Genomic DNA, 27,625 nt, shown 5'->3' with positions numbered 1-27,625 from the left:
GCTGCCCTCCTGGCCAGGGACCTGGAGACCACGCTTGCTGAGAGGCTTAAAGCCGATTCCAGAGCAAAGGGAGGCACTGCAGGTCCTCGCTGGAGGGCAACTGCCCACAGGGGGGCACTTGCAAACAAAAGACTCTCCTTCCAGCTATCAAGGGGGAGATTTTAGGTCTCAAGTTTCTCTGGGGTCGAATCAAGGAACAGGCAAGCCTGAGAGCAGAGCCTCCCTTTGGAGTTGGAAGAACCATTAAGAAAATCACCTTGCTAATACAGCTCAACTCCAGAAAAATAAATGACCCAATCAAAAAATGGGCCAAAGAACTAAATACACATTTCTCCAAAGAAGACATACAGATGGCTAACAAACACATGAAAAGATGCTCAACATCACTCATTATCAGAGAAATGCAAATCAAAACCACTATGAGGAACCATTTCACACCAGTCAGAATGGCTGCGATCCAAAAGTCTACAAGCAATAAATGCTGGAGAGGGTGTGGAGAAAAGGGAACCCTCTTACACTGTTGGTGGGAATGCAAACTAGTACAGCCACTATGGAGAACAGTGTGGAGATTCCTTAAAAAACTGGAAAGAGAACTGCCTTATGATCCAGCAATCCCACTACTGGGCATACACACTGAGGAAACCAGAAGGGAAAGAGACACGTGTACCCCAATGTTCATCGCAGCACTGTTTATAATAGCCAGGACATGGAAGCAACCTAGATGCCCATCAGCAGGTGAATGGATAAGAAAGCTGTGGTACATATACACAATGGAGTATTACTCAGCCATTAAAAAGAATACATTTGAATCAGTTCTAATGAGATGGATAAAACTGGAACCTATTATACAGAGTGAAGTAAGCCAGAAAGAAAAACACCAATACAGTATACTAACACATATATATGGAATTTAGAAAGATGGTAACAATAACCCTGTGTACGAGACAGCAAAAGAGACACCGATGTATAGATCAATCTTATGGACTCTGTGGGAGAGGGAGAGGGTGGGGAGATTTGGGAGAATAGCATTGAAACATGTATAATATCATGTATGAAACGAGTCGCCAGTCCAGGTTCGATGCACGGTACTGGATGCTTGGGGCTGGTGCACTGGGACGACCCAGAGGGAGGGTAGGGGAGGGAGGAGGAGGAGGGTTCAGGATGGGGAACGCGGGTATACCTGTGGTGGATTCATTTCGATATTTGGCAAAACTAATACAATATTGTAAGTTTAAAAGTAAAATAAAATTAAAAAATAAAAAAAAAAGAAAATCAGACCTTACTTAAATGGTCTTTAATCAAGATGAGCATGGACTTTTAACTGCTCACTGATTTTTTTTTTCTAAATTTAAAATTAATTTGGAAGGAAGAAATATTAACTGTCATCTTATTTGGAATTTGTTTAACATCATGGGAAACTTGACTTGTACTACAGTAACGGGCATGATATACTGTCTCAAGGTGCCATTACATTTTAATCATTTTTAAAGAGAAGAAAAAGACAAAGGGTGACTTCACGCACGCTAAGCTTGTGATCTTCCCCTCTTTACAGCCGGCGTGTGACCTGTCAGCTCAGCTCCTGGGCAGGATCTGCCAGCGTGAAAACATGAGCCCACACAATACCAGCTAATAAAATCAGAGGTGAGGGAGATTGCCTTTTGAACAGAGTAGAAAATGGGTGTTTTCCCCAAAATGCCAAACTTATAGAAAAAGAGATCAGATTTGTGATTACAAAGGTGGGAAGTAGGGAGAGAGAGAACTGGAAGAAGTTGGACAAGAGGTACAACCCTGCAGTTATTAGAGAAATAAATCAGATAAGATCAGATCAGATCAGTCGCTCAGTCGTGTCCGATTCTTTGAGACCCCATGAATCACAGCACGCCAGGCCTCCCTGTCCATCACCGACTCCCAGAGTTCACCCAGACTCACGTCCATCGAGTCAGTGATGCCATCCAGCCATCTCATCCTCTGTCGTCCCCTTCTCCTCCTGCCCCCAATCCCTCCCAGCATCAGAGTCTTTTCCAATGAGTCAACTCTTTGCATGAGATGGCCAAAGTACTGGAGTTTCAGCTTTAGTATCATTCCTTCCAAAGAAATCCCAGGGCTGATCTCCTTCAGAATGGACTGGTTGGATCTCCTTGCAGTCCAAGGGACTCTCAAGAGTCTTCTCCAACACCACAGTTCAAAAGCATCAATTCTTCGGCGCTCAGCATTCCTCACAGTCCAACTCTCACATCCATACATGACCAAAGGAAAAACCATAGCCTTGACTAGACGAACCTTTGTTGGCAAAGTAATGTCTCTGCTTTTGAATATGCTATCCAGGTTGGTCATAACTTTCCTTCCAAGGAGTAAGCGTCTTTTAATTTCATGGCTGCAGTCACCATCTGCAGTGATTCTTGGAGCCCAGAAAAATAAATTCTGACACTGTTTCCACTGTTTCCCCATCTATTTCCCATGAAGTGATGGGACCGGATGCCATGATCTTCGTTTTCTGAATGTTGAGCTTTAAGCCAACTTTTTCACTCTCCACTTTCACTTTCATCAAGAGGCTTTTGAGTTCCTCTTCACTTTCTGCCATAAGGGTGGTGTCATCTGCATATCTGAGGTTATTGATGTTTCTCCCAGCAATCTTGATTCAGCTTGTATTTCTTCCAGTCCATTGTTTCTCATGATGTACTCTGCATAGAAGTTAAATAAACAGGGTGACAATATACAGCCTTGACGTACTCCTTTTCCTATTTGGAACCAGTCTGTTGTTCCATGTCCAGTTCTAACTGTTGCTTCCTGACCTGCATACAAATTTCTCAAGAGGCAGATCAGGTGGTCTGGTATTCCCATCTCTTTCAGAATTTTCCACAGTTTATTGTGATCCACACAGTCAAAGGCTTTGGCATAGTCAATAATGCAGAAATAGATTTTTTCTGGAACTCTCTTGCTTTTTCCATGATCCAGCGGATGTTGGCAATTTGATCTCTCGTTCCTCTGCCTTTTCTAAAACCAGCTTGAACATCAGGAAGTTCACGGTTCACATATTGCTGAAGCCTGGCTTGGAGAATTTTGAGCATTACTTTACTAGCGTGTGAGATGAGTGCAATTGTGTGGCATTCTTTGACATTGCCTTGGCATTGTTTGAGCATTCTTTGGCATTGCCTTTCTTTGGGACTGAATGAAAACTGACCTTTTCCAGTGCTGTGGCCACTGCTGAGTTTTCCAAATTTGCTGGCATATTGAGTGCAGCACTTTCACAGTATCCTCTTTCAGGATTTGAAATAGCTCAACTGGAATTCTATCACCTCCACTAGCTTTGTTCGTAGTGATGCTTTCTAAGGCCCACTTGACTTCACATTCCAGAATGTCTGGCTCTAGGTCAGTGATCACACCATCGTGATTATTTGGGTCAGGAAGATCTTTTTTGTACAGTTCTTCTGTGTATTCTTGCCATCTCTTCTTAATATCTTCTGCTTCTGTTAGGTCCATACCATTTCTGTCCTTTATCGAGCCCATCTTTGCATGAAATGTTCCTTTGGTATCTCGGATTTTCTTGAAGAGATCTCTAGTCTTTCCCATTCTGTTGTTTGCCTCTATTTCTTTGCATTGATTGCTGAAGAAGGCTTTCTTATCTCTTCTTGCTATTCTTTGGAACTCTGCATTCAGATGTTTATATCTTTCCTTTTCTCCTTTGCTTTTCGCTTCTCTTCTTTTCACAGCTATTTGTAAGGCCTTCCCAGGCAGCCATTTTGCTTTTTTGCATTTCTTTTCCATTGGGATGGTCTTGATCCCTGTCTCCTGTACAACATCACGAACCTCATTCCATAGTTCATCAGGCACTTTATCAATCAGATCTGCTGCAGCTGCTGCTAAGTCACTTCAGTCGTGTCCGACTCTGTGCGACCCCATAGACAGCAGCCGCTCCCCTGTCCCTGGGATTCTCCAGGCAAGAACACTGGAGTGGGTTGCCACTACCTTCTCAAATGGATGAAAGTGAAAAGTGAAAGTGAAGTCGCTCAGTCGTGTCCTAGTCTTAGCGAACCCATGGACTGCAGCCCACCAGGCTCCTCTGTCCATGGGATTTTCCAGGCAAGAGTACTGGAGTGGGGTGCCATCGCCTTCTCCACTGTATAATCATAAGGGATTTGATTTAGGTCATACCTGAATGGTCTAGTGGTTTTCCCTACTTTCTTGAATTTACGTCTGAATTTGGCAATAAGGAGTTTATGGTCTGAGCCACAGTCAGCTCCTGGTCTTGTTTTTGCTGACTGTATAGAGCTTCTCCACCTATGGCTGCAAAGAATATAATCAATCTGATTTCGATGTTGACCATCTGGTAATGTCCATGTATAGAGTCTTCTCTTGTGTTGTTGGAAGAGGGTGTTTGTTATGACCAGTGCAGTGAAATAAATACTAAGGATAAAATATAAAACAGTGATGACTACAGTTAACACTGCCGCACAGTATACAGTAAAGCTGTTAAGAGAACAGATCTTAAGAGTTGTCATCACAAGGAGAATTTTTTTCTTTTTCTTTTCCTTGTATCTATATGAGAAGACGGATGTCAGCTGAACCTACTGTGGTCATCATTTCACAAGATATATAAAGCAAACCACCATGCTGTATACCTTAAACTTACATGGTGATGTATGTCAATTACTTCTCAGTAAAACTGGGGGAAAAAATGCAAAAAATAGGTATTTTCCTGTATCTCTGCTGGTTCTATTAACATGTGGTTCTACCAGAAAGCAGCATTCACTCACGTATCTCAAAGGTTTTATCAGTTTTGAAGTGAGTATAAATAACCTGAGACTGTTCAGAGTCAAGGAACCCAAACATCTGAATCTCAGACCGGAAGCTGGGAAGTGTGCTCCTGAATTGAGAACTCTTCATATTCTCACTATTTTTAACTCTGGACAGGTATTTTTGCCTCCTGTTTCTGCTTCCCTGACCTTAACTCTCACTGAATCCAGGAACTGTCACCTGTTCCCATAATTGGACCACCAACCGCAGACGAGGCTTCTTGGTTAGGAAACGCATGCTGAGCACCTCCAGGGGGCCAGGCCCTGCTGTCCACGCCGCCACTCCCATGTCTGGGCTTTCCCTCAGCACAGCCCCTGTCCCTAGGGGCCTCAAACCCAGGTTCCATGCGGGGAAAGCCAGCCACTAGCCAGGTAAGTCAGGAGGAAAGGCTTCGTGGTACTTCCTTCATCCTCTGGTGAAGACGCTCTAAGGAGGGGGAAGAAACCAGCTTTCCCCTTAAACTGTCTCACACCAGTCACCTCATCGCCATTCCTACATGAAAGCCCAAGTCTGGATTCCACTAGCTGTAACATTCTGTTCTTCGCCACACTCCTAGCTACCAACATTGATAAGTCCACTAATCTCAGGACCAAAGTTATCTTCATTCCCTCGCTGGCCCATTTAGTCACTCAACTGGGCAGCCCTGTCCACCTGTCACTGAGAACACACCGACCCTTCCTCCTATACCCTTAAGGCCTTCCACTGGCATCTCCTCTGCCCTGTACAGCAGCCCTAGGATTTCTACGCTGTCCAGTTTGGCTTCCCTCATGGCTCAGACGGTAAAGCATCTGCCCGCAACACGGGCGACCTGGGTTCAAGCCCTGGGTTGGGAAAATCCCCTGGAGAAGGAAATGGCAACCCACTCCAGTATTCTTGCCTGGAGAATCCCATGGACAGAGGATCCTGGTAGGTTACAGTCCACGGGGTTGCAAAGAGTTGGACACGACTGAGCGACTTCACTTTCTTTCAATTCAGTGCATTAGATCTACAGACTTGATCTAATCCACTGAGTTATTTACCCTGAGTCTCTCTGACAAGAAAATTGGAGCTACGTTGACCTTGTTTGGTTCCTGAGGGGCTTAAACAGGCAGCAGCCACGAGCACCCAGCACACCCAGCAGAGTTTCTGAGTCCGGGGCACATTCCAGCAACACCAGTCCCCGCTGCCTCTCCCTGCCCCTCCCACGTGCCAGGCGCCTCCCGTCCACTCATAGCCCCCACTCCTTCTGCCATCATCCTGTCTATGTTTCCCTGATGGTGAATCAACATCTTCCAGATCCAATCCCTCCAGGCTCTTCCTTGGAACAACTTCTCCAAGTTCACAGCCCATCTTAACTTTAACCCAGCACTTAAATTGCCTCAGAAAGCCGTCTCCACCAAACATTTCTAAACCAACTACATTTCTCAGATTAAGGAGTATGCATGTCATCTGGGGTTCTTCTAAAAATGCAGTCTGGTTCAGTGGGGATAGTCCCTGAAATTCTGCATTTCTAACACTTCCTCAGGCAATGCTGAGATTCCAGCATGTGGACACACCAGCTGACAAGAAACTAGATGATGATACCACTTCAAGATGCTACCACATGGGTAGGAAGGCCAGGCTGGGAATTCTATTAGGTTGGCTGGAATACATTCTTAAATAAATGTGGTTATGTCATATATCATTTTAATGCACATTTCTCGCTTTATGCTTTTGCTAGTGATGTATTACTTGCTGTATATTTTATATTTATTTTGGACTATGGAAATGATGTTAGACAAAAAGCAAATTCGAGTGATTTCCTTACTCAAGTTCAAAATGGGTTGAAAGGACCAGAGACAACTCACAACATGAGTAACACATTTGGCCCAGGAACTGCTAATGGATGTTCAGTGCAGTGGTGGTTCAAGAAGTTCTGCAAAGGAGTGCCTTGAAGATGAGAAGTGCAACGGCCAGCCACTGGAAGCTGACAATGACAACTGAGAGCCATCACCAAAGCTGGTCCTCTTACAACTACACAAGAAGTTGCCAAAGAACTCAGCATCAACCATGCTATGGTCGTTCAGCATTTGAAGCAACTTGGAAAGGTGAAAAAGCTCAGTAAGCGGGTGCCTCATGAGCTGACCACAAATCTAAAAAAAAATCGTTGAAGTATCGTCTCCTCTTATTCTATGCAACAATGAACTATTTCTCAATTAGATTGGGACGTGCAACGAAAAGTGGATTTTATACAACAACTAGCTCAGTGGTTGGACCGTGAAGCTCCAAAGTACTTCCCAAAGCCAAACTCGCACCAAAAAAAGGCCATGGTCACTGTTCAGTGGTCTGCTGCCAATCTGATCCACTACAGCTTTCTGAATCCCAGCAAAACCATTACAACTGAGAAGTATGCTCAGCAAAAAGATGAGATGAACTGAAAACTGCAATGCCTGCATTCGACATTGGTCAACAGAACAGGCCCAATTCTTTTCCATGACAACGCCTGACCACATGTCACATAACCAACACTTCAAAAGTTAAACAATTATTCTACAAAGCTCTGCCTCATCTGCCACATTCACCTGACTTCTCACCAACTTTCTACCACTTCTTTGAGCATCTCAATGACTTTTTTGCAGGGAAAATGCATCCACAACCAGCAGGAGGCAGAAAATGCTTTCCCAAGAGTTTGCTGAATCCTGAGCCACAGATTTTTAAGCTACAGGAATAAACAAACTTATTTCTTGTTGGCAAAAATGTGTTGATTGTAATGGTTCTTATTTTGATTAATAAAAATGTGTTTGAGCCTCATTACCATGATTTAAAATTCACAGTCCAAAACAGCAATCACATTTGCACCACCCTTAATACCCTCAGTTTAACACCTGGAGAACTGAAGCTACATCTCGAAAGAAGCTGTTAGCAAGCCAGGAAGAAGCCCAGAGATGCAACCAGTTTCTCCCACAACACTGTGCTTCCCTAGAACCCCGCTATGCTCTAATGCCTGCTTGTCCCACCCAAGGAAACCCACTAGTCCTTCTGGTCACGTGACATGTCATCACGTGATGGTCCCCTGGAGGGCCTTCGGGTCTGTTCCCTGCCAATGTCAGGTATACATTTCAGATCACAGAAGTCCACAGCACAGGTTTCCTGGACAAACCCCATCTTCATTCTATGTTCCAGAAAGATTCTGGGCAAAACGATCTTTCTTTCTGGAACCTACAATGGTGCACCCAAGAAGGGGAAATGTGACTTGGGTTTGAAGTCTACATCCTAAAGCTCTGCATCTGGGTAGGACTCAAGGTTAAATGAGTAATCTGCCAGGCTTAGCAGTACACACAGGAAGACCTCAAAGACACTGCGATCCAGTTCAGATCACCACAACAAAGCAACAACTGGAATAAACCAAGGCTCACAAATGTTTTGGTTCCCTGCGCAAATAAAAGTTATGTTTATATTGTATTGTAGTAGTCTACTAAGTGTGTAGTAGCATAATGTCTAAAAAAAATAATATACATACTTTAATTAAAAAATATTTTCTTACTAGAAAATACTAACCATCATCTGAGCCTTCAACAAGTCATTATCTTGTTGCAAAAGTAATATGACAGATCACTGGTCAAATATAATAATGGAAAAAGTTTGAAATATTGCGAGAAGTACCAAAACGTGACACGGAGATACCGACTGAGCAAATGCTGTTGGAAAAATGACACAAACTCACTTGACACGAGGTTGCCACAACCTTCAATTTATAAAAAAGAGTATCTACAAAGTTTAATAAAGCAAAGCACAGTAAAATAAAGTAAGTCTATAAACGTCCCCCTCAAAATGCTTTATTTGCAAAGCTCCTTTAAAACTGTAGTCACTGCCAAGTTTTGAAACAAAAATTACGATCATGCTTGGAAAAGGGAAAAAAAACTCCACCTTTTGGGGATGGAATTTATCTCAGGCCTAAGAGAAATCATGCTATGTAACAACTAAAAAGCTAAGTTAGCAACGACTAATTTTATATAAATGATTTTCAGAAAAAAAAAAAAAAAAATTAGCAAGATGTTTTAAAGAGTTTGAGGGTAGGCATGTTTTTCTCAACATGAAAATAAACCAAAATAGAGATTTTTGAAAACATCATACCATTTCTTGAGAAACATAATCTGGACTTTCTGTATCAGCAGAATAAAAAGAAAAGTCGTAGGTGAAGGTCTTGGTCCGTTCTCTTCCTGAGTCCCCAGTCCCTCCTTCTGGTATCTAGAGAGAGAAGATTGTGATAATAGCAGTGCAACTAGAAAAACCGTAATAATGTAAAGAATACTGTTAGCTGACAAGTAATCCACCCAATTCAAAGAAAAAAAAAAAAACAATTGTGTAAAAAGCTCACAACAATCACCAATGTGCATTATTTATACCCTGACTCAAATCCATTTAATTCCTCCTGACCACCTTCTCAATGAAGGAACAGAAAGCAAACATGAACTCCTCCCAGCCTCTCATTCAGGCTCTCTACAATATGACCCAAGGCTAACTTTTCTGGACTTTTTATCATGATTACCTTATAAGAGCCTGACATTCTGGCCAAAGCTAAAGTCTGCAGAACTCCAGGGGGTGCTGTTCACACAGATGACAATGTGAGAACAGATGTGTGATCTACTGGCTCCACTGAAAACTCCAAGTCAGACGCCGCCTCTTCCATAAGGCTCCCCTTGGCACTCCATCCAGAAGTAGTTTCTCCCACCCCTAAGAGACGAGCCTCTCCCAGGACACATTCTATTATGAGTCTATGGCATATGTTTGCATCCATCTGATTTATCTTGCTACATACCAAAACTGAACAAAAAAATCATGTTTAAACATCTTCATATGCCACCAATGCCTCACACAGCTTCCTGGATATGTGCTAAATAAATTTAATCGGTATCATATTTGCCAACATAATTCAGATACTACACTATGTCTCCTTTTCATCATAGGGGACTGGAATGCAAAAGTAGGAGTCAAGAGACATCTGGAGTAACAGGCAAGTTTGGCCTTGTAGTGGAAAAAAAAAAAAAAAGGAAGCAGGGGAAAGGCAAACAGTTTTACCAAGAGAACGCACGGGTCACAGCAACACCCTCTTCCAGCACAAGAGAAGACTCTACACGTAGATATCAGCAGATGGTCAACACTGAAATCAGACTGATTATAGTCTTTGCAGGCAAAGATGGAGAAGCTCCATACAATCAGCAAAAACAAGACCAGGAGCTGCCTGCTCCTCAGATCATGAACTCTTTATTGCCAAATCCAGACTTAAACTGAAGAAAGTAGGGAAAACCATTAAGTCATTCAGGCATATATGATTATACAGTGGAAGTGACAAATAGATTCAAGGGATTAGATCCGACAGACAGAGTGCCTGAAGAACCATATAGAGGTTCATAACACTGTACAGGAGGTGGTGATCAAAACAATCCCAAAGAAAAAGGAATGCAAAAAGGCAAACTCTGTCTGAGGAGGCCTTACAAATAGCTGAGAAGAGAACCGAAAGGCAAAGGAGAAAAGGAAAGATACATCCATTGGAATGCAGAGTCCCAAAGAAGGTAAGGAGAGATAAGAAAGCCTTCCTAAGTGAACAATGCAAAGAAATAGAGGAAAACAATACAATGGGAAATGCTAGAGATCTCTTTAAGAAAATTAGAGATTCCAAGGGAACACTTCACGCAAAAATGAGAACAATAAAGGACAGAAACGGTACGGACCTAACAGAAGCAGAAGATATTAAGAGGTGGCAAGAATACACAGAAGAATCATACAAAAATGTCTTAATGACCTAAATAACCATGACAGTGTGGTCACTCACCTGGAGTCAGTCATCCTGGAATGTGAAGTCAAGTGGGCCTGAAGAAGCATTACTTCGAACAAAGCTAGTGGAGATGATGAAATTCTAGCTGAGTTATTTTAAATCCTAAAAGATGATGCTGTTGAAGCGCTTCACTCAATATGCTAGCAAATTTGGAAAACTCAGCAGTGGCCACAGGACTGGAAAAAGTCAGTTTTCACTCCAACCCCAAAGAAAGGCAATGCCAAAGAATGATCAAACTACTGCACAATTGAAGTCATTTCACATGCTAGCAAGGCAATGCTCCAAATCCTTCAAGCTAGGCTTCAGCAGTACCTGAACCAAGAACTTCCAGATGAACAAGCTGGGTTTAGAAAGGCAAAGGAACCAGAGATCAAACTTCCAACATCTGTTGGATCATAGACAAAGCAAGGGAATTCCAGAAAAACACCTATTTTTTGCTTCATTGACTACACTAAAGCCATTGACTGTGTGGATCATTACAAACTGGATAATTCTTAGACAATGTACTTGTCTCCTGAGAAATCTGTATGCAGGTCAAAAAGAAACAATTAGAACCTTAAATGGAACAACGAACTGGTTCAAAATTGGGAAAGGAGTACGCCAAGGCTGTATACTGTCATCCTATTTATTTAACTTATATGCAGAGTACATCATATGAAATGCCAGGCTGGATGCAGCACAAGCTGGAATCAAGATTGCCAGGAGAAAAATCAGTAACCTCAGATATGCAGATGACACCACCCTTATGGCAGAAACAGAAGAGAAACTAAAGAGCCTCTTGATGAAGGTGAAAGAGGAGAGTGAAAAGCTGGTTTAAAACTCAACAGTCAAAAAAGCAAAAATCATGGCATCCGGTCCCAACATTTCATGGCAAATAGATGGGGGGGGAATATAAACAGAGACAGAGTTTGTTTTCTTGGGCTCCAAAATCACTACAGATAGTGACTGCAGCCATGAAATCAAAAGATGCCTGCTCCTTGGAGGAAAAGCTATGACAAACCTAGACAGTGTATTAAAAAGCAGACATCACTTTGCTGAAAAAGGTCTATCTAGTCAAAGCTTTGGTTTTTCCAGTAGCCATGTACAGATGTGAGGGCTGGACCATAAAGAAGGTTGAGTGCCAAGGAATTGATATTTTTGAACTGTGGTGCTGGAGAAGACTCTTGAGAGTCCCTTGCACAGCAAGGAGATTAAATCAGTCAATCCTAAAGGAAATCAGTCCTGAATATCCATTGGAAGGACTGATGCTGAAGCTCCAATACTTTGGCCACCTGATGCAAAGAACCAACTCACTAGAAAAAGACTCTGATGCTGGGAAAGATTGAGGGCAGGAGAAGGGGGTGACAAAGAATAGGATGGTTGGATGGTATCATTAACTCAATGGACATGAATGTGAACAAACTTCAGGAAATGGTGAAGGACATTCTGGCATGCTGCAGTCCATGGGATCACAGAGTCGGACACGACTAAGTGACTCAACAACAGCACTATATGTACTATAAGCTATAAAAAAGAAAAAATTTTAAGGTTCTTCTTATTAAAATGTTTAAAACTCCAGGCACCTGTTGCAGTTGTATCAAACAAAGCAATGTTTGCAAAACTCAAAAAGCAATAGAGTAATCAAGGAAAATGAGATTCCACAACAAAGAAAGGATATTCATCCAATGCTTGGCTCTCCCCACTGGTTCCGGTAAATACACTATTAGAATGATGGACTTTGTCTACAGCCCTGTGAGTACATAAAGACACAGGAAGCAGAGCAAAGTGAAGGTAACCAACAGCAGAGAAAGGGTGAGCCAAGCAAGAAGATGTGGGTGGTCAGAGGAGGAGAAGCCAGGTGTGGCTGGGCAGAGCCAGGAGGAACAAGAAGTGCAGGTCAGCAGAGCAAGAAAAACATTCCACTGCAGAGGCCGCAGGCGAGGGGCACTGGCGCCTCAGAGGAGGCCTCTGGAATCCCCCAGGGCCACGGCCTGTTTGAAGATGGGCACATTACTGGCTTCCATCACTGGGGATCAGGTTGCATGACTTTGAAACTGGATTACAAAGTGTCCAGTCCCCTGAGCCATGAATTAACAGAAATCCAACCAGAGGGTGATCTGTACTTGGCTGCGGGGCAGCAGGCCTCTGAAACCCAAACCTGTGAGCTAATGACCAACCTCGGAGAAGGAGGGGCTTGGGTCCTTAGGGCCGTGGTTCCTTTATTACTGGTTTTACACACTTCTTTTGCCCATAAATGGCAAGTATTCAAGATATTTTAAATACAAAAGAACTTGCCATCTTAGAAAATTCTGGGATTTTTCTTTTTTTTTTTTCAGAAAAAAATTTCAGTTTTTTACATTTTTTCATCTCGAGTTTTGAATAGTAATACCAGCTCCTCCTGCAAGGTTTACAAAGTTACTTTCAGTAAAAAATGAAAACAGGGACTTCCCCGGTGGTCCAGGGGCTAAGACTGCACAATCCCAATGCAGGGGGCCTGGGTTCCATCCCTGGTCAGGGAACTACACTCCACATTGTACAATGAAGATCAAAGACCCCGTGTGCCACGACTGGGGCCTGGAAGAGCTGAATAAATAAATAAAAGTAAATACTTTTTAAGAAATGAAAACAAATCTAGGGTCAAAGCGTATAATAATCCACAATGAGCTCATTTCCAGGCTGAAAATCCACAATAGGACAGAGGGTAAAAATGCCTGGTCTCACCTCCCCAGGCTGAGGCCTGGCTCTGCAGCTAAGGTCAACAAAACCAGAGACAGGACAGGTAACAGATAATCACCTGTCACCCATTTGCTTCGTGGCCAAGCCCAAGCCAAGTTCAAGCTGACATCATTAACTGAACTGAGAGAAGAAAGCTGTGAAAACAGATGCGTTCTCTTCACCCACAAACCATTTAACACTGAAACAAAGCACGCAACTCAGAACTGGAGCCAGGCCAGGTCACTACTTGCCTTTAAGTTTGTGATGGTCGTTTTGCTTTTCTCCATTTGAATAATGAATTTGGCTTCCAAGTCCTTTTCCCTGCAACACAAGTAATTCAGTATTGGTTAGGTAGGACAGAAAAGGGTGCTTCTACAATTTTTGTTGTGTTTACTTTTTATGTACCGCAACCTGTTTTTATTCAGCACATGAAGCACAATCTCTAACTCCTCCACATAAACATGAGGACAAAACAGGCCGTTATCAAAACCTTAAGACTGAAAATGCTGCATTACTCAAACCCTGAGAGAATGTCTACATGGGAGCCAACAGGAGTATAAATGCAAAGACAGAGACCGTGGATGGTGCTCTGACTCTAGGTAAGAGGGGCCTGCCCACCTGGGACAGAGGACAGGCACCTACGCTCCATCCAGGATGAGGACTGAGAAGAAAGAGGAGTGCGTGCTCACAGCCAGGATGCTCCCAGAGGCAGCCAGGCCAACTCCTGCCCCCACCTTCTTTCTACCTCCATCCAGAAACTGGCATTCCCAGAAAACACTGGAACAGGAAGTTAAGAGAACTCCTAAAATAAACAAGCCCACACCCACACAATGAGGAGGGTTGTCCCTGGTAATGGGGAGAGGAAGGTCTCTAGGTACTGCTGTGGATAGAGGCCAGGGGACCCTGAGTGGGAAATTCAAAGCAGAGAAAAGTATACACAGGAAACCACTACTTGTATTTAAAGATAAAAAGGATAACCTATTTATCTTTCAAAAGGTCACCTAGGGAGAAAGAAGAGACAGAGAAGGAAGCTAGATTTCTACAAAAACATCTTGATCTGTAGATCGTGTTTAAAATGATGAAAATAATTTACACAAAAATAAAACAATTTTTATTAAATAACCTAAAACCCAAAAGTAAGTTGAAGTCAATCAATCTGTGCACTGCACAGTGAGAACAGATCTCATGCTAGATTCCTTGGGCAGGAGGAATCTAGGCTAAGGGAAAAAAGAACTATTAATACAAAGCAATCGTCAAGTTTTTTTTAGGCATCATATTTTGGTGATAAAATAAGTCTATTTATCCTAGCATTTCTGTCTGCGTATAATACATGAGTAATACATGAGGGATAATACATGAGTAATTATGTTGCTGCCCCTGATAGCCAAGTTTTTGGTTTGAAAGGAGATACAAACATCAGATTTGTTAAAAAGAAACTGTAACACCAAAATGGAGTCACTTAAGCTAAGCCCCACCAAGACCTAATACCTAACTTAAGGCAGCTTCAGCCTCTCCCAAGAGTAAGTCTTGAACCAGTCCATCTGGAAATTCCTGGTCTAAGGTAACCTGCCTGGTAAGAACCCCTGCAGTCCCCCAGGGAAGCTGACTTTGCCTGATATAATCCACTTTTTTTTTAACTTCCTTGTCACAGCCTCCTTCTGCCCATAAAAGCCTTCCAATTTTGTACAGCTCCTGGCAGGGCCTTTCTACTTGCCAGGTGGGGATGCTGCCAGATTCATGAATCATTGAATAAAACCAGTAAGATCTTCAAATTGACTTGGTTGAATTTTTTTAAACAGATTGATGACATAAGGTAAAAACTCCTTAGTCCTAAATCTAAACGGGAAATCTAAGATGAACTTTATCTGAAACTGAAAAGAAGTACTCCCCAGCTTTGTCCTCGGAAAAGGCCTAGAGTCTTATGGCCAAAGTAGTATCTAAATACCATTTTCTACTAAGCTATGCCAGGGCTTACTAGAGACGATTCAATTCAAATATTCAGGCAGACCTCAGAGATACCGTGGGTTCCTTCCATTCAAAAGCTCGCGACTTAGCTGCATCTGGCTGTTTTAAGGCTAGAGGATTTCCAAAGGAGTTTGTAGGTTGAAACACTGTCACACCCAGTAATTATTAACTGGAACTGTAAGCTAACTCTTTTTTTCAGAGAGAGGTAGTGGGGGACAGCCCCCTGTAAAGTCAGAGGTGTAGGTGAAAGCACAAAGCAGAAAGTAGGCAGACTCTGGTTTTGGGGGTAGACGCTCGAGAATTTCCAGGGGGACTCCTGAAGCTCAATCCTGCCTTTGCGTATGCCGAGCCTCCTTCCTCATGACCTTTGTCATGGGCGGAGTTCCTCACGCTGGCTCCTGGCAGTGATAGAATTCCAGTTGAGCTATTCCAGATCCTGAAAGATGATGCTGTGGAAAGTGCTGCACTCAATATGCAATATGCACTCAATATGCAATATGCCGGCTCCCGGCACTTCCAGACCATGGCAGTAAAGCGAGTATCACAACACAGTGAGTCACATTAACCTTGCTGTTCCCCAGAGCGTATCAAAATTATGTTTAAAATGTGCAATAGCATTTTGTCTAAAAAAATACAAGGTACATACCTTAATTTAAAATTACTTTATGACTAAAAACTTCTAACCATTATCTGAGCCTTTGACAAATGGCCATCTCTTTGCTGGTGGAGGGTCTTGCCTCAGTGTTGGTGGCTGCTGACTGAGGCGGTTTCTTCATATGTGACAACAATGAAGTGCTCCTCGCTGACTGACTCTTCCCTTCATGAACAGTTTCCCTGTAGCATGCAACGCTATTTGACGGTATTTAAACCACAGACTCAAAATTGGAGCCAATCCTCTCAAACACCGCTTTATCAACCAAATTTATGTAATATTCTAAATCCATTGCTGTCACTTCAACAATCTTCAGGCATCTTCACCAGGAGGAGATTCCATCTCAAGGAACCACTTTCATTGTTCATCCGTAAGAAGCAACTCCTCATCCATCAGAGTTCTTTCATGAGGTGTAGCAATTCAGTCACATCTTCAGGCCCCACTTCTAAATCAGTTCTCTTGCTATTTCTACCACCTCTGAAGTGGTACTATTTCTTCCTCCACTGAAGTCTTGAACTCCTCAAAATCATCCATGGGGCTGGAATCAACTCCTCCAAACACCTGCTAATGCTGGTATTGTGACTTCTTCCCATGAAGCATGAATGTTCTTAATGGCATCTAGAACGTCAAATCCTTTCCAGAAGGTTTTCAATTTACTTTGCGCAGATCCATTGAAGGAATCACTATCTATAGCAACTACAGCCTTATGAAATATATTTAAAGAATAAAACTTCAAAGGGGAAGTTACTCCTTGATCTGAGGGCTGCAGAATGGATACTGTGTTAGCAGGCATGAAAACAACATTAATCTCCATGGCATGGGTGACCAGGCGCACTGGCAATGAATAGTAACATTTTGAAAGGAATCTTTTTTTTTTTTTTGAGAGAAGGTCTCAACAGTGGGCTTAAAATATTTAGTAAACTATGTTGTAAAGAGATGTGCTATCATCCAGGTTTGGTTGTTCCATTTACAGGGCACAGGCAGAGAGACTGAGCATAAATTCTAAAGGGTCTTAAAATTTGTTGGAATGGTCAATGAGCTTTGGTTTTAAAGTTACCAACTGTATTGCCCAACGGCAGTCCTAAACAACATCTTCTTCCAACCGAAAGCTGCTGTGTCTACACTGATTATCTGCTGTTTAGTGCAGCCACCTTCATTAATGATCTTAACTAGATCTTCTGCATCAGCAGCATTTGCTGCTTCACTTTGCACTTGGATGTCATGGAGACGGCCTCTTTCCTTAAACTTCATGATCTAAATTCTGCTGCCTTCAAATTTTTCTCTCGAAGCTTCCTCACCTCTCCTTGCCTTCATAGCATGGAAGAGAGTTAAGGCCTTGCACTGGATTAAGGGAATGTTGTAGCTAGACAGATCTTCTATCCAGACGACTCAAACTTTCTCTACAACAGCAATAAAGCTGTTTTGCTTTCTTATTCATGTGTTCACTGGAACAGCAATTTTAATTTTCTTCAAGAACTTTTCCTCTGCATTCACAGGTAGGCTAAATATTTGGCACAAGAGGCCTAGCTTTCAGCCTATCTCGACTTTTGACATGCCTTCCCCACTAAGCGTAATCACTCCGAGCTTTTGATTTAAGATGAGACATGCACCTCTTCCTTTCGCTTGAACACCTACAGGCCATAGTAGGATTATTAAGTGGCCACTTTCAAAATGACTGTGTCTCGGGGAAGAAAGAGGCCCTGACATCATGTCATTTTCCCTACCTAGGTTGTTCAATAATGACAAAAACCTGCAAGGAATGTAAAGATGGAAGCAGAACCTATAGATTAAAAAAGATTTTAGAGACTTATCCATTGACTGGATCTCAATTCATATAGAAAAACATTTTTAGAAATTATATGACATGAGGGAAAAATTAAGTCTGACTAGATATGTGATTATACTAAGGAATTATTAAGTGCAATAATGCTATCATGTTGAGTCTTACAAGGTCTTGACCTTTTAGAGAGAGACACTGAAACATTTCAAATGAAATGATGTCTGGGACTTATTTTCAGATAATCTAGTAGGGGGTGGAACTGGGAAGGGGAAGCACCCTGACCACCTCAGGGTGAACAGAGACAGAACAAACACCAGCCAGAAGCCTGAAGAGTATGCTGCGGTAAACACCATTCAAGAGCTACAGTGGATCCCCATGGCCTAATTCAGCTTCTCCAGGCCAGTCTGAGGAAGTCCAGGGTTGGGCGAACACAACACTGGCTCAGAGACAAATAAATGAATCCCCCTCGCCTGTGTGGAGCTTCCACTACACCCTCCAGGTCTTTGGGCGGCTCCACTGTGAACCCAAAAGTGAGAACTGCCTTGGGGAAACCCCATGTTCATGGAGCTGGAAAACACACACTTATCTTCACAGCATTCAACTTCCAAAGCACATTCTGCCCACGGAGAAAGCCAGGAGGATTCCCTTTGTTAATGACATCCCTCCCGTTTCCACCTGGGCCATTTCTCAGTCATTCACCAGTCTACTGTGTTTAGCTCTTGCACTTTAAAACCACTAATGTTGTCAACAAATAATCTGCCAGCAGCACAGAAACCACCCAGGGATCTGAGGACTAGTCCTTGACAGGCGCTCATATCACCAGCCAATTCTTACTCATAAAACAGGAAGAAAGAAACTTCTCTGATGGTCCACTGGTTAAGACTCCATGCTCCCAACACAAGGGGCTCAGCTTTGATGACTGGTTGGGGAACTAAGATCCCACGTGCCACCAGGCATGGCCAAAAAAAAAAAAAGAACAGACCTCACACTATACACAAAAATTAGAGATGGATCATAAATCTAAATGTGAAAGATTAAAACAATAAAGGAAAAAATATTTAAATAAAGTAAAATGAAATTGCAGGTCACATGGCGCCCACCACTCTCATCGATGGGAAGCCAAAGGGAAAGGAGCCCCAGGATCGAAGCCACGAGTCTTTGAGAGCCACTAAGTTTAAAGGGCTCTCCCCAGGATCATTGACTCCAAACCCATAGGAAGCCACGACAGTATGTGCCCAGTTTTAAATTAATATCCACTCTATAAAGACATGAAGGAAGATACTGACTGAATGAGCATCTTTTCTACCAGCCACATCTGAATCAAAATTGAAGATGCTCCAATAAATTAAAAAAGAAAAAAAACTGAAGACACTCAGTGGGTTTCAACAGGTTTATACAACCTTGAAACAGCAGGTGGTGGGGCAGGATGGGATGGGGTTGGGGAGGTGGCAGGCTCACTTTTCGGAGGGTCCAGAGTTTCCTCAGTTCCTCAAAGGGCTCTGTGCCCCAAAAGATGGGAACCCCAGCTCAGACCCTTCTTATTCAAGTGCAACGCAGGAGCCAGCAGCCCCCAGAGCTCATTAGCAATGAGGGATCTCGGGTCCACTGCAGACCCGCTGAACGGAACCTTCTTGGGACAGGAGCCCTGAGGGACCCCAGTGACCACTGACAATTGGGACACCAGGCTGGGGCACTGTCTGAACATGACAAAGTCATAATCGGCCTCAGTTACTCTCACGAGACAAACTCTACCATGTAATCTGCTTCCTACACTGGGAGACACGCTAACTTTGTACTTCGACCTTTAAGTCTTGTAAAATCTCATGACAGAACTGGAGATAACCTCGGTCAGCTGACACTGACTTGACTCTTGGTTCTGAGTTGTACGGTGGCTTCAAACCAAGAGCAATGCATGTCTAACATCATCAGATCTCAGAAGTCATCTGAGTGTCCTGATCTCCAGGCTCCCACATCCTTAGTACCCGGCCAAGCTTCCAGCCCTGTCAATACCCAGACAGTTTCCCAAAATCACTGTAAGGCTGCTGCCAATAGCTTGAAGTCATTTTAAGTCACAGCACAGGTCATTAAGATAAATAAGGAAAGCCATCTGTTCCAGAAGGAAATTTCACAAATAACAATTTCTTAGATTGCTTCTTTCTTAAGCATAAAAACTAAAATTGTAAGAAAAAGATGTATCTTTACTCTGAAAGTAATCTTTAAGAATAGCACTATAAATATAAAGAAGCTAGCTAGCGATTTAGCCATAGACAGTGAATCTCAATCTAGTTATGGAAAATACGGGAAAGCCAATGTAATCTCTAGAAAGTGGTTATGATGGCTAGTGTGATTAAATGCTGAAACGAACTCCTGATGCCCTCATCCCCGGTGGATTCCAGGCAGCTCTCCGGCTTCCTAGGATTTCAGAGATGACGAAAGGAAGGCAGCGGCCCCTGGCTCCTTTCTCTCCACCCTGCTGACCCTACCACCCAGGCTCCTCGTCCCCTGGAGACTGGCTTTTGCTCCAGCCTCTTCTGCACCCCCAGGGCTTCTATGTATTGCGTGTGGCTTGAGGGTCCACATGACACTCCCTTGGGCAGCCTTGCCTTCTCCCCTTCCCCCCAACCAACAGTCCCATCTGACCTATCACCAGGCTACCAACCTTGGTCACTTCTGCCACCATCCCAGGTCGCCCACCACCTCCTCCTCGAGTCTCTTTACCTCCAGCCTTTTCCTCCCCTCTTTCTGAACATAGAGAACATCACGTGGTTCCCCAGCTTTATAGCAACGTCCACAGGCCACAGGGTGAAGCCCAACTCCTGGCTATACCCAAGGCCTTCCGACCCAACTCAGCCTAACCATCCACACTACTCCCCCCACATCCCGGGCAGTGCGCAGCCTGCCCTCCATATCTTCCTGAGGCTTCACTGAGCCTCCGCCCCAGCCCCTCGTGAGCTGGTCTCACCCCAGTGTGAACCTCCAGAAGGAAGGACTGCACGTGGCAGGTGTGCACGCCTGCAGCTGGCATGGTGGGTGCCCGTAGACAGTTGCCGAATGTGACAGACCAACTGATCAAGACCAAAGCGCTGAATGGACACTCCCCATGCAGACCACTCTTCCCCAGGGGCGCTGCCCTCCTGAGGGCCACGCTCCCCGCCGGTCTCTCATCATTTCTGCTTCTAGATTTCCCACTCAGGCCCTCGAGTGAGGCTTGTCCCAGGTCTAGACTGACCCCCCACCCTGTGAACCTTCAAAAACCCCTTCATCCCACCCACACAGGCTTCAACCCTGCTGGTGTCATCTCTCCTGTCGTCTAGAGGGTCCCAGGGAAGCAAAAAGCCCACTTCCTCTGCACCCCACAAGCTGAGCCCCCTGCACAAGGGCAACGCTCATAACCACAGCTCAGTGCTCTGTCTTAAAGCCCTTCAGCTAAAATCCACGTGACGCCAGGCTCGGGTCAATTTCCTCTGACATTTATGAAACATGGGAAATGAATCTTGACATTTTTCTCATATTGAGGAAAATAAATCATCCTGAAATAGTATTTGAACATTGATTTGATAATAGAGCAAGATGAACTATGTCTCTCCCTGGCCACTTTGGTGAACTGGGTTTCTCAAGTGAAAAGTCAGTTATGGTTCACTCATATAAATAAGTAATTTATTTGAAAGGTCTGGAAACTAGATCATAAGATGCTACAAATGAACCCACTGGAATAATCAGACTGAGTTACAGATCAATACTGGGGGAAGTGGGGGAGAAAGGAAAAGATGCAAAATATCCACTCAGAGAAAGAGATGAATTATATCAGCTGCTAGATATGAGAGCAGAGAAAACTTGTTAGAAAAAAAAAAAAAACTAATGTTAATTCAAGTATTTTTAAAATGTTTCAAAATTATTCAGCTATTCAGACTGATTCCCCTTGTGCAGCTGATGATGTTTGGTCGTCCCATAACGGAACAGCGAGGCTGGGTGACGCTGAGATCCCCAAACTGCGTAACTAGCCTGGAAGAGTCCAAAGAGTGGCTCGTTCAGCCTAGCTCTGAAGTGAGCTAGCATTCCCAAATTCACCTGAAGAGTTACATACTATGAACCAATACTTGAACTGCCTTCGCTTGAGGGGCAAGAGGACACTCAAGAGCAAAAATTCTAAACTCTGTTTTTAAAAAGAATGCATAAATGTAACCTTTAAAACTGTGAATCACTATATTATGATAGCTCTTATATGTGGAACCTAAAAAATAAAAAGCCAGTAAAAATGAACTTATTTACAAAACAGAAATAGAATCACATATAGAAAACACATAGATGTAGAAAACAGTCTTACCGTTACTGGTAGGAAGGTGCGTGCGGGTCATCGGAAGGCTGGAAATGACGTACACACTGCTATTAACACAAAATAGATAAAAAGCCCTTATGGCAGGGGATGCCCCAGCAGGCCAGTGGCTAAGACTCCACGCTCCCAATGCAGGGGCCTGGGTTCGGTCCCTAGGCAGGAAACTGGCTCCCACAAGCTGCAACTGAGCCTGCATGCCAAAACTGAAAGATCTCACAGGCCACAGTGAAGACTGAAGATCCCGCGTGCTGCAGCTAAGACCCAGCGCAGCCTAATAAATAAATATTAAAACAAAAAAGAACCTATTGTACAGCACAGGGAACTCTCTTCAATACTCTGGTAATGACCTCTATAGAAAAAGAATCTTTTAAAAAGAGTGGATATATATGTAAGTGATCCACTTTGCTGTACAGCAGAAACACGTCATTAATCAAGTATACTCCAAAAAAAAATTTTTTTTTTCAATCGTGAATCACTATATTGTACAGGCTTCCCAGGTGGCTCACTGGTAAAGAATCTGCCTGCCAAGCAGGAGACACAGGATCAATCCCTGGGTTGGAAAAATTCCCTGGAGAAAGAAATGGCAACCCACTTCAGCATTCTTGCCTGAATACTTCATTTAGTAGAGAATCCCACGAACAGAGGAGCCTGGTGGGCTACTGTCCACGGGGTTGCAAAGAATCAGATATAACCTAGAGACTAAACAGCATGTTGTACACCTGTAACTTATATACTACTGTATATCAACTATACTTCAATTTAAAAACAAAATACAAGTATAAATTAACTGATATAACTAAATACAAAATAAAAAGAATGCATGACCTCCATGAGTACTACTATGGGAAGAAGTCCAAGGAGCACCGTTAAGTGGGGGAAAGAACCAAGCACGCAGATGGCATCCAGCGTGCAACCACATAAGCAGATAAAAAAGCAGAGAGGATATGCACACTGATGCTTCTAGACGCACAGGACACCGCTGAACATTTGCAAAACGCTAAGTGTGAAGCTGGTGGCCTCTGGAGAGCAAGTGGGAGCAAGACCTCAGGGGATGAGAAAATGAACTGAAATATTTCACTGTGGGAATTATTTCAGCATGATTTGATATTACGTTGATTAAAGTAAATTTAGTTAATTAAAAGGCAAAAGACCCTGATGCTGGGAAAGATTGAGGGCAGGAGGAGAAGGGGATGACAGACGAGGAGATGGTTGGATAGCATCACCGACTCGATGGACATGGGTTTGGGTAAACTCCAGGAGTTGGTGATGGACAGGGAGGCCTGGTGTGCTGCGGTTCATCGGGTCGCAAAGAGTCGGACATGACTGAGTGAATGAACTGAACTGAAAAGGCAAAAAGTCTCTGACTTTAGGCATCGGGTGGCTCCTCAGCACCCTGGGGTGCGTCCACGTTCTCAAAGGGCTGGCTCACTGCCCCGGCTCTCCCATCACAGGGGACACACCCCCCCCCACCACCACCCACCACCCTGATTTGCCTCTGCCGCACCCCCATCCTCCACATGTCCACCAGGCCCCAGGCCCCGAGAGGTCAATATTCAAAACCAGGTGAGATCCCACCTTTGCAGGAAGCAGTCCTGCTCTCCAAATGCTCAATGAGCTGTTCACTCCTCCTCCCCACCCAATGGCACTTTTTCCCTGATTAGGGTACCAGACAAAACATGGGAAGCCCAAATAAACTTCAGTCTCAGATAAACGGATGTTTTAATGTAACTGCATTCCAAACATTGCCTGAGACTTATTCAGACTTCGCGGCTCTTCCACTTAGATGCAATTATACTCACCTCCCTCCCCCAACCCAGAGAGGGAGCGACCTCAGTGCCCATTGCAGTAGCAGAGGCTCCATTAAGACGTGTTGCCTCGCCCGCCCATGTCAAAGCTTGAAATCAAACTCAGGGCAGGCCACTCTCCTGCAACCCTCTCTCCCCGGGCTACTCCTCAGCCTTTCCAGCTGGTTCTGAGCATGCAAATATCTTGCTGACTTCTCTTAGCTGCTGTTCATAAAAATCATAAAGCATTGGCTCAACTTTTGCAAAAAACCCAAGGGCTTTTCTCCTCAAAGACTCACAGGAGTGGGTTTTCAGGCCATCACCCTGACCGCATCTTGGAACATGCCTCGCCACACAGCGGTGAGCACTATGTCAGCAGGGCCGTGACCCACATCCCGGTGGGGAGCCTGCTCACCTGGGCTCCCCGGGGGCTGTCCACGGCGAGCCAAGGGCAGCATCCCAGCCTCCAATGCTGGGAGCATCTCAGGCCAAGTGAGATCCTCTGCTGGGCCGGGACCCTCACTGTGGGACAGAGCCATCAGGCTGTGCCTCTTACAATCTCCCCGGCCGCAAGAGCTTGCGATAAACCTAAATGATTAGGCAAGAACCAACTGTTCCGGGCTGGGATCCCCAAGGAGCGGACGGTCTGAGGGAGCCTGGCGGGCAGGGTGTGCCCTTGGGGTCCGGGCCTGGGAGAGGAGGACAGGGGATCAGGACAGGCAGAAAGGGCAGTAAGCTGCGACCAGACCCAGCGGTGGTCCCAGCTGACCCATGGGCTGTTCTGGAGGTACAGCCAGGTACCAGGACCACCGGCTGCCTGGGAAAGGGGTCTAACCTCGAGCCCCCGAGGGGCTGACACAGAAGGCCACACAGACAGCACCCAACCGGCCAGGGAGCCCATGCTTCACAAAGGAAGCTCTGCACATGAAGGCACAGGTCCACCACCCCGAGTGCTCTTAAACCGATGCTGTGGAGGGTGCCGTTGAGCGACAGCTTCAACCACCCCAAACCCCCAGCGGAGAGTGAGGAGCCAGGGCTGCAGGCCTTAAGACAGGCCTTAAACCTGCTTAAACCTGCTTTCAGGCTGAGCACGCAGAATTGATGCCTTCAAACTGTGGATGTTGGAGAAGACTTGAGAGTCCCTTGGACTGCAAGGAGATCCAACCAGTCCATCCTAAAGGAAATCATTCCTGAATATTCATTGGAAGGACTGATGCTGATGCTGAAACTCCCATACTTCGGCCACCTGATTGGAAGAACTGACTCACTGGAAAAGACCCGGATGCTAGGAAAGACTGAAGGCGGGGAGGAGAAGGGGACCACAGATGAGATGGTTGGATGGCATCACCGACTCAATGGACGTGAGTTTGAGTAAACTCCAGGAGATGGTAAAGGACAGGGAAGCCTGGAGTGCTACAGTCCATGGGGCTGCAAAGTTGGACACGACTGAGCAACTGAACCACCACCTGCTTTCAGCTTTCCATTGAAGGAAGGCCAGCATAACCATCAGAAGTGTCTCCATACCCAACAGGCTTCCCTGAGACGTGCAGAATCATCAGAGAAGGTTTAGCTGGAGATCTAAATGACAGATCCTTATCCAGGATGCTGGATGGAGAGATCCAGATATTCCTTCAGTCCACAGATATTCATGAGACCTTCAAATGCCAAACAGCACTCTCAGCACAGGGATAAAGTGGTAAACAACACAGAGTACTGTCTGAAGTCTTCATTTTAGGGAGGGGATTAGAAAAAAATAAATACCATTGTAGATACTGGTAAGTGCTAGAAATAAATGAAAGGGTGTCCTAGGCTGGGACTAGGGGCAGAGGCAGGGAGAGGCAAGTAGTCAGACAGGACCTCTCCAAGGGGCGGCATGGGAGCAAGGGCTGAATCGCAGCGAGGTAGAGAGCTGGGAGGGCAGCCCATGAAAAAGGAACAGCAGGTGCAGAGACCCTGGGGCAAGACGCAGCCAGAGGTCTGGGGAAGAGAGGGAAGGTTGATGGGACTACAGGAGGGGAGGCGGGGAGCAAGACAGGCCAAAACAGGGGCAGGGGCCAGATGACACCAGGAACCGATGTGGGACAGGAAGTTTCAGACACAGGGAGACAAGGGAGGGCAAAACGCTGCTACGTTTTTAAATGACCCCTCAAGCTGCTGCTTAGACTCCGGAGCAGGAAGAGAGCGCAAGGAGACCAGTGAGGAGGCTGATACAAGCCACACAGAGACACTGGACCGGGGCAAGAGCAAAGATGTGTTCAAAAGGCAACACGGTCAAACCCGGGTTCCTAAGCCCCGCCGAGCAACGGAATCATCTCAAGAGCCCAGCCCCAGATTCCCAGGTGAGAATGTCCAGGATGGAGACCAGGTGTGGGTATTTAACCTCATGGGAGACACTGATGGCGAAGCGTGATGCCCTCCTCAACCCAGAAACACTGGAATCCTAAAGTGTGGGGAAGCCTCACTGAGGAACACTGTTACGTGGGGAAAAAGAGCAGGTAGCAAAAAAGCGTGCAAACTTTGATGCAGTTTGCAGCAAAAAAGCAAGCAGGGAAGAGAAAATAGCATGTGCATACACCAAGTAACTATATTCTCAATTTCCCTAAAGAAGATTATAGCTAGTAGCATTCTAAAAGCACAGGAGTAAGGTTAGTTCACTGCATATAATGGATGCCTTACTCTGGGAGTTACACTTAATTGTGCCATGGAACCCTGATTCCAGCTGAGAAAAGCTGGTTGAAAGCTCAAGAATTTCATACGAGACAAAAACTCAAGCCTCAAATCTTGAAGGACCAAATCGTGCTCAAGACTGAAGACGACAATGACACTTTCTCAGGGAATTCTGGAGGCGACGCAGGGGGAGCACCTGAGATCAAGATCCTGACGGCTGGAGAGCCGAGGGGAGGCTCATCACCACATGGAGGCGAGAAGAGGGGGTTGGCTCAGGAGAGAGGAGCCCCAGCCCAGCCCTGGTCTCACCCACAAAGAACCCAAGGCCCCAGAGGTGAAGTGACCGGGTCGAAGTTGCTCCTGCAGAGTCAGCCTTGGGAAAGATTAGAGAAATTCAGCCACAGAGGACCGTCGAGGACATGCCAGGACCCCAACTTGATTTCAGCGACGTTCTCCTCAAGGTGGGAGCTCTGCAAGCTCGGCACCCATGGGATCCCAGTGGGCAGGTCAGCACGTTTAAGGGGTCCACAGGAAGATTAGTCTAAACAGGTGCAAGTCACCAGCTGCATCAGGTGCTGGATGGAGGGGCACAAGAAGCCCATCCAGCCTCGGCTGCCACCCACGCCAGTCACCCGAGCTCCCTGCCGTTCTAAGCTGGCCCTTCTTCCAAGACACATATAGACCCTCACACCGGTCCCGCTGCCTGGACGGTGCTTTCCTCCTCCATCTCACTTACCCTTCAAGATGCTTAACGAGCCTCCTCCTCCAGCAGGTCTTCCTAAACAGCCCTAGCCAACGTCTTCTGTGTGAAGTCCTACCATCACTCACCACATCTGGGCGGTGACAGCCCACAACACACCACAGAAGCTGCCGTTTTCTACCCACTTACGGCTGGGCCACTACACTTCATCTTCCCCACCAGTCTAGATGCTTCCCAAAGGCAGAGGTTATGCCCTGCTTCTGATAGCTACCCCGACACAAACTGCAGTGTCCTTATATACAGTGAGCACTTGGATGAATGGATGAACGAAAGAATGAGTAAGCAAATGAAATCAACCAAACAGCTGAAAGCAAGATGCTTTTCTTAAATTCAAGCACTAAAGTGAAGGAAATGCTTCCAAGTTTATGACATGTTTTCGATTTTTAAACGCAGGTAAGTACA

The 27,625-nt window shown here is 44.9% G+C and overlaps 1 protein-coding gene across 3 annotated transcripts in view; it reads right to left on the bottom strand.

Annotated features, from left to right (window-relative positions):
- Positions 1–27,625, bottom strand: part of KIF16B (kinesin family member 16B) — a 307,139-nt gene that overhangs the window by 254,896 nt on the left and 24,618 nt on the right. For all 3 annotated transcript variants that reach the window (XM_027560267.1, XM_027560268.1, XM_027560269.1), the window contains exons 2-3: positions 13,534–13,603; positions 8,887–9,000 (exon numbers count right to left, since the gene is read on the bottom strand). In XM_027560267.1, the coding sequence (XP_027416068.1) occupies positions 8,887–9,000; positions 13,534–13,603 (184 nt within the window). The remainder of the gene's footprint in view (positions 1–8,886; positions 9,001–13,533; positions 13,604–27,625) is intronic.

This window comes from Bos indicus x Bos taurus, chromosome 13 (genome assembly GCF_003369695.1).
Source record: "Bos indicus x Bos taurus breed Angus x Brahman F1 hybrid chromosome 13, Bos_hybrid_MaternalHap_v2.0, whole genome shotgun sequence".
Classification (NCBI taxonomy): Eukaryota; Metazoa; Chordata; class Mammalia; order Artiodactyla; family Bovidae; genus Bos; species Bos indicus x Bos taurus.
This window is presented reverse-complemented; position numbering and strand designations above follow the sequence as displayed.